This window comes from Paroedura picta, chromosome 3 (assembly GCF_049243985.1).
Source record: "Paroedura picta isolate Pp20150507F chromosome 3, Ppicta_v3.0, whole genome shotgun sequence".
Lineage (NCBI taxonomy): Eukaryota > Metazoa > Chordata > Lepidosauria > Squamata > Gekkonidae > Paroedura > Paroedura picta.
Window position 1 is genome coordinate 127,978,637 of NC_135371.1, and position 18,592 is coordinate 127,997,228.

Below are 18,592 nucleotides of genomic sequence, written 5' to 3' on the forward strand. Positions count from 1 at the left end.
TACCAGGATGCTTGCTGGGTAACCTTAGGCCTTCAGTCTAACCATTCACAAATATAGTTGTGAGGGTAAAATGTAGGATGGAAGAACAAAGTAAACTGCTTGGAACATCCACTGACAGAAAAGGTGGGCAATAGAAATCCATCTTTTAGTCAAAGTCAGACTTTATTGCACTAGGCCATTGCAAGATCAGATACAATAAAATTATTAAAAAAAACCAAACACAGAGTAAACATTACATACATTTACCCATACCTGCTCATTAGCCCGCAGTATTTGCCACAAGGCCAGCTCGAATCTTTCTCACGGCCAAAGCAAAGGTGGCAACCCTTTGTGACACAAATGGGTCCGTATCGGAGAGCAAATACCCTAATCTATCATGAGCTGAAGAAAATGCCCCTGGAATGATTTTATTTAAAAATTTCCTCCTTGAATCTGTATACAGTGGGCATTCCAGTGGGCATTCCTTCAACTACTGGGTTCCCACAAATACAGAGATGTTGTAACAGAGGAATTTGAGCATATCTCCCTGTCAGAAGAGAAGAGGGCATTGTCTGAAATCTCAAGCTACTCTTAGCTTGCTCACATTTATATTACCCAGATACGGGGCTCTGCTGTGATCTTTTTTAAAGGTCTTAAACCATGGAGCACACCTGGACTGTACAATTAAAGATCTGTCGATTTTTGCGTCCTGGGAGAAAACCCATTCTCTTAGGTCTTTGTTTTTTTTCCTAATTCTGCTAGTAAATCATCTGGGACAGTGTAGTGTGAAATAATACCATCTATGCAAGTAGAAAGTGACCCTTTAGCTTCTATGGCAGAGTTAAAGCACTGATGGCTAAAGGAGTTTGCAGTAGACAGCGTATTCTTTTCCCACCATTTTAGTAGGGCTAGATGAGCACGAGCTCTAAAAGAGGGAAGTCCAAGCTCTGCCCTCATCAAGGCGGCCAGGGCCCCTTTGGGAAGAGCTAACACATGTCTCATGAAGGTGTTCTGGATGGATTCTAGACCACTGAGTGCTTGCTCCCTCCGGCCCCAAACTTAGATGTCATACAGTAAGGTGGGGATGATTTTGGTTGTAAACAGTTTGACAGCTGGGTCTATGAGGTGTCCCCCTTTGTATGGTAAAATCTCATGATTGCCCCCAGGGTCTTTATTGCTGATGCTTTTAGGGATGCTATATGGGCATTCCATGACAGGGTCTCAGAGAAGAGTCACACCTAAGTACTTAAATGATTTGCATTGCTTGATTTGGGTGCCCTGTATGCTCCAAGTTGATCTTTTTGGTTTTCTTTTAAAGAAGATGACTTTTGTTTTTTGACTTTGACTTTGCCAAAATCAATCTTTTAGTCTGCAACAGGCTGAGCAGCAGCAAAACAAACCGGAGAGGATTAGAACCCAAACTGCCCATATTCTGCAGAAGTCTTTGGACTTCAAGCAACCAGACACACAGCTCACATATACAACACAAGGCATTAGAAAATTCCAGCAACTCTGCAGTCAACACCAGCCATGTATACCATGGGGGACTGCACAGAAAGATGTAGCACAATTAATTGGCACAGGTTCAGCTTCCCACAGTTCAGCTTCCATTAGATGGTACTGGAAGGAATTTCTCGAACCCTCCAAATACTGAACAGCTGAGATCATTACTAATCCTATGTTTTCTATTAAGCCTTTCAAGTCACAATTTGTATGGTACATTCTTCAAAATAACTATAAATAGTATCTTTAAGGGACCACCTCTCCAAATATGTTCTCCAAAGTGCATTACAGTCTGCAAATACTAACTTGTTGGAGATCCCTGGCCCCAAAGAGGTCTGGCCGGCCTTTTTGGCCTTGGCTCCAACATGGTGGAATGAGTTGCCAGTTGAGATGTGGGCCCTGATGGGGCTGTCACTCTTCTGCCAGTTCTATGGTTGAGGCCAGGGAGGTTCAGAAGTATGTAGGCCTCCATTCCCTCCTTTAGTCTTCCTACTCTAGGCTTTCCCTCCTCGCTCTTATATGCCACCACTGTAATCACTAAAATCATCAGTTAGACAACAGTGGTTGGTGAAAACGGTAAGGCACTTGTATAATTTTACTGTGTATTACTGTGTTTAGTATCGTATATACTCACATATAAGCCGACCCGCATATAAACCGAGGCACCTAATTTTACCACAAAATCTGGGCAAAGAAGTCTTGATAACTGATGGTATTACTTGGGTGTTTTTCATATCCTTTATTCCTGTTCCTCCTACCCATTGACCATGATCTTTTCATATTCTCATCCTTAAATTGTAAGCTTCACAAAATCTGACAAAATCAAGTAAACTGGGCTATGGAGTTTAGGGCACTTGAAAATATTAGTGGAATTATTAATGGTAGATTCGTAAGCAGAGTTACCCAGTAGATCCAACCTGCTTTTCTGCTGGATAAGAATGGTAATCCCTTTGCCAACCCAAAACACCAGGGTGTAGTCTGCATGGGGCTTTCTACCCAGTCCCAGTTTGAATCAATCCCTCCCATCTACACTGAATTTGATCTGCATTTTGATTTTGGGCGCTTTAAATTTCCCCTCTGCAACAAGCATGATTAATTTGTGGTGACCCTACCTTTCCCCCACATTATCCTGGAGTGGATATAAGCCTCGATATTTGAAAAACTGGCATCAGGATAAGTGCAGATCTCTGCTCTTTGTGAAATAATTCTGCCTCATGCCTCCAATGCTGTAGCAAAAAAATCTTCCCTGATTGGCCAGGGTGTCAGTTCAAAGTCTTCCTGGTTCCCGGTTGCAAGGGTTCCCTTAAAGTGACTGCACTCCAAAAGCCTTAACCTCTCTCAGCAGAGATTAGCCTTTTGTTTTTTCCCACCTCCGTTGATGTCTCCAATCCTCCTCCATTCAAGAAAAGGAGACTCCTGGTGCATTCCTTGCTCCCCCCCCCCCCGTTCTGAGCTTCTACAATCGAGTGCAGAACACTTTCTGTTTCAATGGGGGGGGGGGAGGAAGACCCGAGTTCAAATCAATCTGAAATCAGCAGGATCCACAATGGAAAAAACAAAGTAAGTGCAGAATCAGTCCTGGTTATGGGGATCATGGGACCTGCCTGGACAAAAGACAGGGCCTATAACCAGCAGGCCTTCTCTGGCAGGTGGAGGGGATGAACTGGCTGGATTCCAATCCGATGTATTTAGGGTAGTCTGCAAGGGATTGGACTGTATAAATAGCTAGTTCTGATCACTCAGTTCCGCAGTAAAGTGTATGGCTTTTCTAGATAACTAAACAACTAAACTTTACTCAATTAAAAAATAATATCGAGTTAGAGAATAGGCAGCAAGAAGCTCTTCACTCCATTTATTTATTAAATTTATTAAATGGGGGTTCTCCGATCAGCAGAGCTCTCTATGTCTTCATCTGCTTTTGAAGATGCTGCTTTTGGACTGATGCCTCTGTTGTTTCTAAACTTTTTCTCAATGGACTTATCAGAAGGAGTAGAAGGTGTTGGTGTTGGTGTTGGTGTTGGTGGTGGTGGTGGTGGTAGTGGTGGTTCAGGAGCAGGTGGTGATGGTTCAGGAGCAGGTGGTGGTGGTGGATGAGCAGGAGGAGCAGGAGAAGCAGGAGGAGGAGCAAGTTCTGCTGGTGATGGAGGTGCAGTAACAGGGGAAATCTGTTGTTCCAGCATTGGTTCAGATAATATTTTTTCAACACTGGGCTCTCGTAACAGGCTCTTCATCTGGCAGGGGTTTCTTTTCTTTGCCCAGAAAGCTCTTCTCCTTGCCTGCAGAACGCTGAGACCAGACCGCAATAAGGCAGATAAAAGGATAATCAGAATGATGGTGGTCACTGAAATAGCCAAGAGCAGCTTGTTTCCATATCCATATGCTGGAATCCCCTCATTTGCTAGCCTGCCTGAAGGCTTCTCCAGTTTTGGTGTGCTTGCTGTGGTCATATCAGCTGCATCCATGGAGGACCAAATATTCAGTAGGAAGGAGGTTTCATTGACGTATTCACTAAAGAGTTTCATGAGGAGGTCTGTTTGATGAGTTTCGCACAAGCCACCTGGAGTGTGGGTGACGTGCAATCTATTTTCAGGATGCGGATCATGTGAGAGATGAGTTTCCTCACCAGTGTGTTTGGGATGAGGTCAGTCAACTTCTCGTTCAGCTCATTTCAAAGACTTCACCCTCATGCTGAATGATGTCATCTTGACGTGGCAAGAAGCCCGAAGGGGGAGAAATGGAAGTCCCCTGAGGTGAGGGCTCATTCAAGGAGGGCTCTGAGTCACCTACCGAGATTTCTCCTGCAACATGTTTAGTTCCCTGTAGGAGCAGTTTCAGCAGCTATTCTTTAGTCAGTATCTGTGACCCAAGTACCTTCTTCAGTACTACCACAGAGTTTTCACCATTAGGGAGGTTAGTCAAGTCACTGTCTTCACTTGGTGTGCTTGCTGTGGTCATATCAGCTGCATCCAAGGAGGGCCAAATATTCCATAGGGAGGAGGTTTCATTGACGTGTTCAATGAAAAGTTTCATGAGGAGGTCTGTGTCACACCCCTGCTGCTGCCTCCCGGCTCCCCGGGATTGATGGAGCAACCAGGGTCAACAGCCCAGCCAGATCTGAGTGATGAGATGGACCCGGGGGAGGGATGTTCCCGGCAGCTGGCAGATAACAGACCTCAACAGGAGTCTAACAGACTCAGATTCAGAGGAAGTGGCTGTACGTCTCAGATGAAGCAAAAGGGTGGGGCTGACAGAACGCAGAAGGAGCCAGAGATTGCAGGCAAGCCGTCAGAAGAGCTGGGCTCACGGCGGGAGAGGAGGGCTGAGTCATCCTACAGGTGCAGCTCATTAGATGGGCTGCATTTAGGGAGACAGAAACAGCTAGCCAGTGTGGAAGCAATTTATGCGACTACCCTCTGGACCGGCTCTGCTATCGTGACCTGCTGCTTAATCTTTGACCCCCTGGCTTCGGACCTGACGACGGCTTTTGGTAAAGTGCTTTGGCTTGTTTGACTCTTGGATTTTCTGGACTCAGAACTTTTGACTGTTTGACTACTCTTTGCCTTGCTCCACGTTGTCCTTATTAACTCCCAGTGACTTGGACTGAACTTTATCTCCATCTGGACCGGCCGCCCAGGCCTCACCGAGGCAGCTGCTACTGGGTGTGGTCAGCTAGGGCAGCATAGTCTGTTTCAGTGATGAGTTTCGCACAAGCCCCCTGGAGTGTGGGTGACGTGCAATCTACTTTCAGGATGCGGATCATGTGAGAGATGAGTTTCCTCACTGGTGTGTTTGGGATGAGGTCAGTCAACTTCTCATTCAGCTCATTTACAAAGACTTCACCCTCACCCTGAACGTTGTCATCTTGACGTGGCAAGAAGCCCGAAGGGGGAGAAACAGAAGTCCTCTGAGATGAGGGCTCATTCAAGGAGGGTTCTTAGTCACCTGCCGAGATTTCTCTGGCAACATGTTTAGTTCCCTGTAGGAGCAGTTTCAGCAGCTCTTCGTCAATATGTGACCCAAGTACCTTCTTCAGTACTACCACAGAGTTTTCACCATTAGGGAGGTTAGTCAAGTCACTGTCTTCACTGTCCACTTCCATGGAGCCTTTGGGCTCTAGAACATTAGTCTGAGAGTCTAGGACCTTCAGCGCCGGCAGACTGTAAAAAAAGGAATCCTGAATGACCACCAGGGGATTGTGGCTGAGATCCACCTTGAGCAAAAACTGCATGCCATGCCAGGCCCGGAATGTCCCCTCAGTGATCTGTTCCATGATGTTGCCACTGAGGTTTCTAATCTGCAGGAATGGGACAGCCTTAAATGCATTCCTGTCGATAACCTGTATTTTATTGCATGACAAGTCCAGGTAGGTAGGCGAGAGGAAGCCTTCCAGAGACGAGTTTTGAAGCCTCGTCAAACTGTTGTCCTTGAGAACCAAGTATTCAGTCCAGGGATAGGCCCTCCACACTTCATTTCCAATAGAGGAAATCACATTTCTGGTAATGTACAAATACATGAAAGGATGAGGATCAACTCCTGGCTTGGGAAGAGGAATTTGGTGGAATGCAGGAGAGTTGGTGATCCTGCTGCAGTTGAGGATTTCCAAACTGCAGTGGCAGGAGGCAGGGCAAGGCCCTTGAGCTCCCACTAACCCCGTAAGAGGCCCCAGTAACATCCAAAGGAAGAAGTTAGCATAAGCCATATCAGCAAGGTGTATGCCACCGAGCAGGTCTTTGCAGACTGCACAGCGACCACTGTGGGCAAGCTTTATGTATGTCTGAAGATGTTTGTGACATCATTTAGCAGAATACTCAGCATCACAGCCTAGCCATCCCTATGGCAACGATGAAGGCTTTGCTTGAAAGGCAAGGGCTGATGGGCTTGAGACGCTGAAAGCAGCTGGGTATTGGCTACAGGTTACCGAATCATAGAATCATGGCGCTGAAAGGGGCCTCCAGGGTCACCTAGTCGAATCCCCTGCACAGTGCAGGAAACCTTACTACCCTGGCCCCCACAGTGATCCCAATTCCATGCCCAGATGACACATCTTCTGAAATGTTTTAAATTTACTGTTATAATAGTATAATACTAATGTTGTTCTATGTATAATAGTCATACAATGTACAGCCTGTCCCTATTGCCCAAAATGTATCTCTTCCTTAAAAATTTATGGATTTTATCATTGATCTTGGACAATAAAAAGATAATGTATCATAACAAAATATCCTGAATAAGGTGTTTAACATCTCAGCTTTGTCTATAAACTGTTTTCTCCAGGTACATTTTTACACAGAACCATTCCTCCTTCTACTTCCAATATTCTGCTACTCAAATTGTAGCTCCTATAGGAAATTCTTTATAAGCTCCTTATTGTTTCTAACATATTAAGATAGCCTAACAGCCTAACAGAACTGTAACTGGGTTACATGCGATCTCACAATGAATAATTTCTGTTAGAATCAGGTGTTCATCCTATTTTACCTGTGACTTCTGGAAGAGTTAATAGGACAGACTGCTAGGGATGCCAGTCCCCAGGTCGGATCTGGAAATCCCCTGGTTTTACACCTCATCTCCAGGCGACAGAGATCGGTGCTTCTGGATGACATGGCTGCTTTAGAAGGTGGATTCCGTAGCATTATCCTCCACTTAAGTCCCTCCCCACCCTAAATCCCACCCACATCCATCTCCACCACCAACGTCTCCAGGTGCCCCCCAACCTACAGTTGGCAACCCTACTGAAAACTCATGTATAACGTTTAATTGTCCAGCCAAGTCTTAAAAGAATTAAAAATGACCATATCCATCATGAGTAAGACTAATATACATACTGATTATTTCATTTGCAATTGAGACTTGCGTTTATCCTGTGCCTCTGTCAAGGCTTTAATATTAATAATATTAATAAACAAATCTATACATTATGAATGACTGCTCTTTCTACAGATGGAGACGTGACTGCAGATTTTCGGTCAAACCCAATCAAAACACTTTATGTCACAGGTGTGTTTTTAATCCCATGTTTAATAGAAGCAACACTAAAACTTGAGAGAGATCACTCACTCTCTTCATCTTCTTCTACTTCACCTTCACCTTCATCATCCCCCCTTCCCACTTTCTGGTCCTAGACTCATAACGTCTGTTGAAGGGGGGTTCTCTGATCAGCAGAGCTCTCTATGTCTTCATCTGCTGTTGAAGATGCAGCTTTTGGACTGATGGCCTCTGTTGTTTCTGAACTCTTTTTCTCAATGGACTTATCAGAAGGAGTAGAAGGTGGTGGTGGTGGTTCAGGAGCAGGTGGTGCAGGAGGAGGAGCAGGAGCAGGAGGAGGAGCAAGTTCTGCTGATGATGGAGGTGGAGTAACAGGGGGAATCTGTTGTTCCAGCATTGGTTCAGATAATATTTTTTCAACACTGGGCTCTTGTAACAGGGGGTTCCCATGCTCAAACTGGTCAGATCCACTTCCTTGAAGGATTCTTCATCATGCAATTTGTCCAGTATTTAATTCTCTAGTTCATCTGGATTATAATACATATCTTTGAGCCAAAGATGCTTATCCCTCAATGGAGAGGGTGTTCTGGGAAGCTCTTCATCTGGCCCAGAAAGCTTCATCTGGCCCAGAAAGCTCTTCTCCTTAGCTGCAGAACGTTGAGATCAGATCTCAATTACGCAGATAACAGCAACGATAATCAGAAGGTGGTCACTGAAATAGCCAAGTGCAGCTTGTTTCCATATCCATATGCTGAAATCCCCTCATGTGCTAGCCTGCCTGAAGGCTTCTCCAGTTTTGGTGTGCTTGCTGTGGTCATATCAGCTGTATCCAAGGAGGGCCAAATATTTCATAGGGAGGAGGTTTCATTGACGTGTTCCCTAAAGAGTTTCATGAGGAGGTCTGTTTCAGTGATGAGTTTCGCACAAGCCACCTGGAGTGTGGGTGACGTGCAATCTATTTTCAGGATGCGGATCATGTGAGAGATGAGTTTCCTCACCAGTGTGTTTGGGATGAGGTCAGTCAACTTCTCGTTCAGCTCATTTCAAAGACTTCACCCTCATGCTGAATGATGTCATCTTGACGTGGCAAGAAGCCCGAAGGGGGAGAAACAGAAGTTCCCTGAGGTGAGGGCTCATTCAAGGAGGGTTCTGAGTCACTTGCCGAGATTTCTCCTGCAACATGTTTAGTTCCCTGTAGAAGCGGTTTCAGCAGCTCTTGTTTAGTCAGTATCTGTGACCCAAGTACCTTCTTCAGTACTATCACAGAGTTTTCACCATTAGGGAGGTTAGTCAAGTCACTGTCTTCACTGTCCACTTCCATGCAGCCTTTGGGCTCTAGAACATTAGTCTGAGAGTCTGGAAAGGAGCGTTTCCAAAAGGATGGAAGAGCTGCTTGGTTGGATTGAAGAAATTGAAGGGTGCGCTGAGCTTCTGGGCCTTCCGCTAGTTTCCTCCCACTATCTGCAGACCTCCAACTTGACAATGTCACCCAAAGCATCAATGTCCTTCTTAATCCGGCAAATACAGCAGGACAGCTTCTTGGGCAAGACGAGCTTCCTCAAATGCAGAGAGGTCTGCAGCAGATTCTCCAGTATCCCAGTTGTCACTTCAGTGGCGTCAAGGTTTAGGACCTGCAGCGCAGGCAGCCTGTAAAAAAGGAATCCTGAATGACCGCCAGGGGATTGTGGCTGAGATCCACCTAGAGCAAAAACTGGATGCCATGCCAGGCCCGGAATGTCCCCTCAGTGATCTGTTCAATGATGTTGCCACTGAGGTTTCTAATCTGCAGGAAAGGGACAGCCTCAAATGCATTCCTGTCGATAACCTGTATTTTATTGCATGATGACAAGTCCAGGTAGGTAAGCAAGAAGCTTTCCAGAGATGAGTTTTGAAGCTTCGTCAAGTTGTCGTCCTTGAGAACCAAGTATTCAGTCCAAGAATAGGCCCTCCACACTTCTTTTCCAATAGAGGAAATCACATTTCTGGTAAAGTCCAAGTACATGAAAGGATGAGGATCAACTCCTGGCTTGGGAAGAGGAATTTGGTGGAATCCAGGAGAGTTGGTGATCCTGCTGCAGTTGAGGATTTCCAAACTGCAGTGGCAGGAGGCAGGGCAAGGCCCTTGAGCTCCCGCTAGCCCCGTAAGAGGCCCCAGTAACATCCAAAGGAAGAGCTTAGCATAAGCCATATCAGCAAGGTGTATGCCACCGAGCAGGTCTTGGCAGACTGCACAGCAACCACTGTGGGCAAGCTTTATGCATGTCTGAAGATGTTTGTGACATCATTTAGCAGAATACTCAGCATCATAGCCTAGCCATCCCTATGGCAACGATGAAGGCTTTGCATGAAAGGCAAGGGCTGATGGGCTTGAGACACTGATAGCTGCTTGGTATTGGCTACAGGTTACAGAATCATAGAATCATGGCGCTGAAAGGGGTCTCCAGGGTCACCTAGTCCAATCCCCTGCACAGTGCAGGAAACATAACTACCTTGGCCCCCACAGTGACCCCAATTCCTTGCCCAGATGACACATCTTTTGAAATGTTTTAAATTTACTGTCATAGTAAAGGTAAAGGTATCCCCTGTACAAGCATCAAGTCATGTCTGACCCTTGGGGTGACACCCTCCAGCGTTTTCATGGCAGACTCAATACGGGGTGGCTTTCCAGTGCCTTCCTCAGTCATTACCGTTTACCCCCCAGGAAGCTGGGTACTCATTTTACCGACCGCGGAAGGATGGAAGGTTGAGTCAGCCTTGAGCCGGCTGCTGGGATTGAAATCAGATAGCATATCACTGCCTTACCACCCTTGTGGCACAGAGTCTCTTGTGGCGCAGAGTGGTAAGGTCGCAGTCATGCTGTCTGAAGCTCTGCCCAGGATGCTGGGAATTCAATCCCAGCAGCTGGCTCAAGGTTGACTCAGTCTTCCATCCTTCCGATATCTTTACCTTTACTGTCATAGTAGTATAACACTAATGTTGTTCTATGTATAATAATCATACAATGTACAGCATATCCCTATTGCCCAAAATGTATCTCTTCCTTAAAAATTTATGGATTTTAACGTTGATCTAGGACAATAAATAGATAACATATCATAACAAAATATTCTGAATAAGTTGTTTAACATCCCAGTTTTGTCTATAAACTGTGTTATTTATTTATTTATTTATTTATTTATTTATTTATTTATTTATTTATTTATTTATTTATTTATTTATTTATTTATTTAATATACTGCCCTCCCTGAGGGCTCAAGGCAGTTTACAGGAAACAGGAAAAGATACAGATAACAGGTACATATTTTTTCCAGGTACATATTTTACACAGAGCCATTTCTCCATAATAAGTAGTACCTTCTGCTTCCAATATTCTGGTTCTCAAATACTAGCTGCTATTAGTAAATTCCTTATAAGCTCCTTATTGTTTCTAACATATTAAGAAAGCCTAACAGAACTGTAACTGGATTCCATGCGATCTCACAATGAATAATTTCTGTTGGAATATGATGTATTTCTTACCAAAACATTTTGACCAAACCCATCGAACATGGATAAAAATAACAATATGCTTTTTAACATCTCCAGCAACTGAAAGAGGATGTCAATACCATTTTTGGCATTCTTGGTGGGGTATAAACCATCTGTACATCATCTTATTGATATTTAATGAAGGTTTTTTTTTAATCAGCATGTCACGGTAAGTAAATAGTTTCTGTCATTGTCATCAAGTCAATTTAATCATTCCTTTTTCCTTTCTCTGTATCTACTAGATAAAGCATAGATACTTGGGTGAGTGGGTCCATTTAATCGATAGATTCAATATAGTTATTTGATGTTGTAGAGACAAAAGGGTACAATGAGTAGCGTATATACTCGCATATAAGCTGACCCACATATAAGCCGAGGCCTCCAATTTTATCACAAAATCTGGGCAAACATTGACTTGCCGAGGGTGGGAAATGCAGCACTTACTGGTAAATTTACATTCATTGAGGCACCCGTATGTTTAATGTTTTTGAATATTTATTTCAAAGAAAAACAGTAAACTAGCTCTGTAAGTACAAAAGAGGTCCAGGAAACCAGAACAGAACAACAGTGCCCGAAGTTGGCAACCTCCTACAAAAAGTAGGATACCAAACTGGGAGAATGGACTACTTTAACTACAGCTACAGTGCCCTCCCAAAACAAAGTACGGAAATAAAGAACTGTAAAAATCAACTTTTAAAAGAAACACAACCCCAAGAGAAAAAGGCAAACAATGCTGCCCCTCAGAAAAAAGAAATAAACATTAGGAGAAACAGCAAATCCCAAAGCACCCCCAAAACCCACTTCAGCCCACCCCACCCACAGAAACCAAAAGAATAGCTTGGAAGACGGGAATGCAAAAGAAAAACAACATCAGAGTCCCTCAGTCAAACCCTTGCTGTCCTACAAGCAGCCAGAACAAGCAAGCTTCAGCTGGCAGGAGGTTTGCAGAAGCAATGTAACAATCAGCTTGGCTGGGAGCAGGTTGTTATTTCAAGTACTGTATATACCCGTGTATAAGCCGAGGAGGACATTTCACTGTGAATGCTGTGATGGAAAACTCAGCTTATACACGAGTATATACGGTATTTCAAATATTCACATACTGTTGTAAACTGCCCTGAGCCCAACCAAGGGAAGGGGTAGTCTAGAAGTTAAATGAAAAATAAATATATAAAATCTCAAATTCAATATATTTTTCTTGAAGACAGGATCAGACACAGATCACAGCTGGGATGCCAGGAGTACATAATCCATTCATTCCATCAGTTGTGAAAATCACATGATTGTCCTGCAGCAGGAACACATGTTGAGAAGTCACTGTGGCACATATGCACATCAGAATTATGTGTGTGTATCCCTAGCAGGATAACAAATGTAATGAATCACTGGGAGTCGTACATGTGTTTTCTGCCTCCCACAAGCCCATCTGCTGGCATGGCAATATGTTCAGATTTCTCATAAAACTGATGGCAACATTAATCAGCTGTTTGGGAAGGCAATGGGAGAGGGCTGGGTTTCATCTTCATCCCGTCAACAGCTGAGTGGTACAATCACTGATGAGAGGGCTACATGGGCTAACTGGAGCCTCTGCATGCTGCAGACTCACTTCATTTTCATACAGTATACACAGATGTTCATATTCTTTCCCATCCTTACCTTCTATGCCTACGTAAGTAAAAATATCATGCATGAAGTGGCTCTTAAAAAGGTCATGGAACTTACTTTTCACCTTCCCTTAACCTTTTTTTCTAAAATGAAGACAGAACTCTTTAGGTTCATCTCTTGCTAAGCCTGTCTTTTTTATCATCACTGCCCATCACCATTAACCAGAACGTTAAGGAATGAAGAGTGTTGATCTCGCCAAATGAAAGCAAGGTGGCACAAAACCAACAGAGGAAGAGCTCGGTACTAAAGCCCTGGTATTCTTCTGCCCAGGGGGAGAAAGCTGGTGTCCAGAGGCAGGAATTTAGCAAGGTTCCCAGAAGGTGATTCTGCATGCAAAGCAATAACCACAAGCTGCTCGGTGGAGATCCATCATCCTCCGTAATTGCTAGTGCCAGGCTCTTTCAAACTTAAGTATACAAATGAAAGCACTCAAGAGACAGCCCTCGACTCCCGATATGTAAAACACACCAATCATCCAGACAGGAGATCGAATTACTGCCGCCAACAATTAAATCATGCTTAAAATTTTAACCCGGCCATGGAAGAAGACAGGAGAAAATGTCTGCCATGTAGCTAGGACAATCCGAGCAATGTAATGCTGGTATTTTATTAATCTAACCAATGATTTCTTTTTGTCAAGCAGGAGGATCATTAACATCTAGGTTTAAATAATATCTGCAGTGGAGACATATATGGGTTTAAAAAATTAATTCACATTACATTCACTGTTAAGGCAAGCTAGTGCATGGGGACACAAGGCCAAATTGGGCGTAATCATATCCTCATGTCCCCCATGGGAACCCTATGTGCGATCATATCCTCATGTCCCCCATGGGGTAAATTAAAAACTACCATGTGGACCTGATCCTGATGAAGCCCATGGTGAGCTGAGGATATGGTGGATATGAGTATGTTGTTACACCTATTTTGGCCCACATAGTTGCATATAAATGCAGGAATGAGTCAAATGCTCACTTTGTGCTCAAGGTTCTGCATGGTTGTGTCCCATGCAATCTATTCAATTTATTTGTTACAGTTTAGGCCAGCACAAAATACCAAAAAAGGGAAAGAAAAAAAATATGTGAGCAATATAGAAAGGATAAAATTGTCAATGAGATTGCCATCTCAGTGGTCATTCTAGCAAATGCAATTAAACACATAACTCAGCTGATAAGTTCCTTATTCATCCAAGCACTCTGATTCCTGCAGACAAGGAAAAAGAATTCTGCAACAGAATATGAGACAGTAACCTCTTTGTCTTCAAGCAGGAATTTAGTCATCAGAGATTGTCATAGGAGAGTGCTATAAGGGTCTGAAGTAAAGCAGCAGAGGGGAGATTATATGGTTTCTATCTTCATCATAAACTTCACAATAAAGTGATATATTTGCAACCATCTCTACAGGTTACTAGGCACTGTAGATCAATCATCAGAAAGGCCAAAGCTGAGAGTGAGCTAAGAATGGCCAGGGAAGCCCATTGTAACAAGAAAAGATTTTTCAGTTATGTGAGGAGCAAACGTAAAGTCAAGGAGGCAATAGGCCCACTGTTGGGTGCAGATGGACAAACTCTAACGAAAGATGCAGAGAAAGCAGAAAGGCTTAGTGCCTATTTTACATCAGTTTTTTCCCACAGGTCAAAGTGTTTAGGCACATCTAGAGATGGCTGTAGCCAAAGGATAGTGTCTGGGTGGCAGGTTAACATGGATAGAGAGGTTGTCGAGAGGCATTTAGCTGCACTGGATGAGTTCAAATCCCCTGGTCCAGATGAAATGCACCCGAGAGTACTCAAAGAACTTTCCAGAGAACTTGCACAGCCCTTGTCCATCATCTTTGGAACCTCTTTAAGGACTGGAGATGTCCCGGAGGACTGGAAAAGAGCAAACGTTATTCCGATCTACAAAAAAGGGAGGAAGGATGACCCAGGAAACTACAGACCAGTGAGTCTGACCTCTGTTGTGGGGAAGATAATGGAGCAGATATTAAAGGGAGCGATCTGCAAACATCTGGAGGACAATTTGGTGATCCAAGGAAGTCAGCATGGATTTGTCTCCAACAGGTCCTGCCAGACCAACCTAGTTTCTTTTTTTGACCAAGTAACAGGTTTGCTGGATCGGGGAAATTCAGTTGATGTCATTTACTTGGATTTTAGTAAAGCTTTTGACAAGGTTCCCCATGATGTTCTGATGGATAAGTTGAAGGACTGCAATCTGGAGTTTCAGATAGTTAGGTGGATAGGGAATTGGTTAGAGAACCGCACTCAAAGAGTTGTTGTCAATGGTGTTTCATCAGACTGGAGAGAGGTGAGTAGCGGGGTACCTCAGGGCTCGGTGCTCGGCCCGGTACTTTTTAACATATTTATTAATGATCTAGATGAGGGGGTAGAGGGACTACTCATCAAGTTTGCAGATGACACCAAATTGGGAGGACTGGCAAATACTCCGGAAGATAGAGACAGAGTTCAACGAGATCTGAACACAATGGAAAAATGGGCAAATGAGAACAAGATGCAATTCAATAAAGATAAGTGTAAAGTTCTGCATCTGGGTCAGAAAAATGAAAAGCATGCCTACTGGATGGGGGATACGCTTCTAGGTAGCACTGTGTGTGAACGAGACCTTGGGGTACTTGTGGATTGTAAACTAAACATGAGCAGGCAGTGTGATGCAGCGGTAAAAAAGGCAAATGCCATTTTGGGCTGTATCAACAGAGGCATCACATCAAAATCACAAGATGTCATAGTCCCATTGTATACGGCACTGGTCAGACCACACCTGGAGTACTGTGTGCAGTTCTGGAGGCCTCACTTCAAGAAGGACGTAGATAAAATTGAAAGGGTACAGAGGAGAGCGACGAAGATGATCTGGGGCCAAGGGACCAAGCCCTATGAAGATAGGTTGAGGGACTTGGGAATGTTCAGCCTGGAGAAAAGGAGGTTGAGAGGGGACATGATAGCCCTCTTTAAGTATTTGAAAGGTTGTCACTTGGAGGAGGGCAGGATGCTGTTTCTGCTGGCTGCAGAGGAGAGGACACGCAGTAATGGGTTTAAACTTCAAGTACAACGATATAGGCTAGATATCAGGAAAAAGTTTTTCACAGTCAGAGTAGTTCAGCAGTGGAATAGGCTGCCTAAGGAGGTGGTGAGCTCCCCCTCACTGGAAGTCTTCAAGCAAAGGTTGGATACACACTTTTCTTGGATGCTTTAGGATGCTTAGGGCTAATCCTGCGTTGAGCAGGGGGTTGGACTAGATGGCCTGTATGGCCCCTTCCAACTCTATGATTCTATGATTCTATGATTCTATATTAGCAGTACAAGGGCATTTACATGTTTCTACTGGCCAGTGTTGAAATCTTCTGATAAGTACAGCTGATGGAAGGGCATCAAATCAGACTCTGGAAAAAGTCCTCCCAAATTTTGGGGAAGGGATAGTGGAAAGATAGGGGACAGGGTAGCTTCCTGTCCATGACTGTAGATAAAACTACCAGCCTCAGAGTAGGATGCTTGGCTTATTCCCTGAGATAACACTGCAGATTAAAAGAAACCAAGACAATAAATCCATTAGTGCTTTCCTTTGCCTGGTTTGCCTATGAATAATTCACACAGAACTAAATACTACATTAGTCCATTAAGCATGGAAGGCCAAGCAGTCTAGTTGATGCTTCATGCAAAGAGGGTCTTTCTTCACCCCAGTCCCTCTCAGTGAACATTCAGATGTGATGTTTTCATTCACTGAACTCAACTTTATGCTTTATGCTTTTCAGTGGGAAACAGGACATACTCTCCTGTTTTGAAAGTTAATTTACCAAGACAAATGCAACATTTATTGATACAAATATACAGGAGGGGAGGGAATTGGAGATCTAACAGCTGCCTTTCTCGTAGGCCTTTTCATGAATGAACCATCCTGCCTTAGCAGTCTGGTTTATTATGGCCATATTTATTGAAAAGAGTGTGAATGAAAAAGGATATCTTCAGGCTAACACTTTTGCCTAGTAAAATACATCATTTTGACCTTGACATTTTCTAATCATAACATACATTTCTCATCCTTACTTACCTCTACTTTTCCAGAGCAGTCAGGATAGTTTGGATCCCTGGGCACCTCACACTGGTCTCTTCTGCCTTCCACTGCTGCTGGATATAATTTTTAAAAAATAAATTGGTGCAAAATTGACATGGGAAATGCATTTGTGTCTATAAAAGGCAAGAAGGCTAGATCAGACTTTGGATTCTGGTACAAAAAGTAGCATGCTCAAAATGATTACTTTCATTAAAAAACAGGACATTTTGTAGATCTCATGCATACAGAAACAGGTGGTAGTCAGACAGAAGGTTCTGTGCCCCTGCTGTGGGTCTTCCATGGTATCTGGTTGTCACTGCTGAAAGCTGGGTGCTGGACTAGAGGGATATGGTCAGATTCAGCAGGCTTTTCTTATGTTCTTATATTTTTATTTCTGTACTAGAAGGAAAGCCCGTTGCATGCAGGAATGCAATGGGCACTAGCAAGGGGGGAGGGTGTGGGAAGGGCACTGGTATCTTCCGCAGCATGCAAGATGGCCTATACCCATTGGGCACAAGAGGCTCAGGGAATGCAGCAGAGGGTGGCGGGAGGCTAGTCGGGTACTAGGAGGCCGTTACCCGCGCGGGGAGAAAGACAGAGCTGTCTAAAAGTCTCCAGAAGTTCAGAGGAACTCGGATGTTTCTTAGTACAGCTATGCTTTGCAACTTAGGGAAGCTTCCAGATCTTAGGAATATGAGTGTTATGCAGCCCATGAGCTTATCTGACTAAGCTCAGCAAAGGTCCCCACTCATGACCAAAGAAGATATTCTTTTCACTTTTTAAAAACTAAAGCAAAGCCAATTGGGGCTTGGAACACAATTGTGTGTGGGAGGGAGGGAAGGTCTCCTGCTCCCCCTATACCCTGCCATCTTCCACACTGGAACAGCACTGAAGGGTGAGTAGTTTTTTTCCTGTTTTTGCTGCTCCTCGTGAACAGAAGGCTCCATGTGGAGTGGCAAAATTTGAGGGTCATTCTGCACGAGTTTAATATAGCAGAAGGCTTTCATATTGTAAACGCTACTAATTTGCAGTTCCGCAAGACTTCACACACAATCTGCAACACTCCTGCAACAGTTCCGCGAAAAACGATTTGTTGTAGCGCTTCTAGGGAAATCGGGAAAAGTGGATTCACCCTCCAAAAAGCGCTACACTCTTGTGAGCAATCTGCAACACTAGCGAAAATACCTGTGCGTTCTCATTGTTGTGGTTCAAACAAAGTCCCTCCCCCTGGCTCTCTTCTTTGAACTTCCGGCGAAGCGATTGCCATTTTTTTTCCTCGCAGCGAGCGGGGAAAGCAACGAACCAGCAAGGCTTGATTCACCCAGCGAGGCTTCTCCAGCTACAGTCCCTCCACAGAAGTGCTTTAAAGCTCCCCTAAGTCCCCAAGCACAACACAGCCCCGTTTGCAAGTTCCCTTTATTTTCGGCCAAAAATCGCGCCCGTGCGGGAGGGGGATTTTTTTTTCACTCAGGGGATTGTGGTAACAATGAATCGCCAGCTCACACGCCAGCTAGATAGCTCTCTCCGTTGCAACGAATCAATGCATAGTCGTTGCAACGTGTGTGTGTGTTTTTTAAACTGTGCTTAAAGGGAAAGGGGCTTTTCTGGAGCATGATAATAACCGCCCATTGGCTGTTCGTTTGATTGACGGCCAGGGGCGGGACCAAGCACAGAAAAAATCACTTCCTTTCTAATGATTCCTGCGAGACCGGAAACCTGTGGGAAACGAATGAAACGCTACTGGATTCCACTACAAATGCAGGTATGCGTCACGCCGAGATTCCACTAATTAAAATAGTGTTTCCGTTTTGTGGAACCAATTGGCAACACTGGTCCTTGTGCGGAAACACCCTGAGAAATACCACCACCACCCT

The 18,592-nt window shown here is 44.2% G+C and overlaps 1 protein-coding gene across 8 annotated transcripts in view; it reads right to left on the reverse strand.

Annotated features, from left to right (window-relative positions):
* Positions 1–18,592, reverse strand: part of MGAT5B (alpha-1,6-mannosylglycoprotein 6-beta-N-acetylglucosaminyltransferase B) — a 280,817-nt gene that overhangs the window by 97,410 nt on the left and 164,815 nt on the right. For 4 of the 8 annotated variants that reach the window (XM_077327653.1, XM_077327656.1, XM_077327658.1 and 1 more), the window contains one exon: positions 16,716–16,792. In XM_077327653.1, coding sequence (XP_077183768.1) covers positions 16,716–16,792 — 77 coding nt within the window. The remainder of the gene's footprint in view (positions 1–16,715; positions 16,793–18,592) is intronic. The other 4 variants (XM_077327655.1, XM_077327659.1, XM_077327661.1 and 1 more) reach the window with 1 other exon arrangement.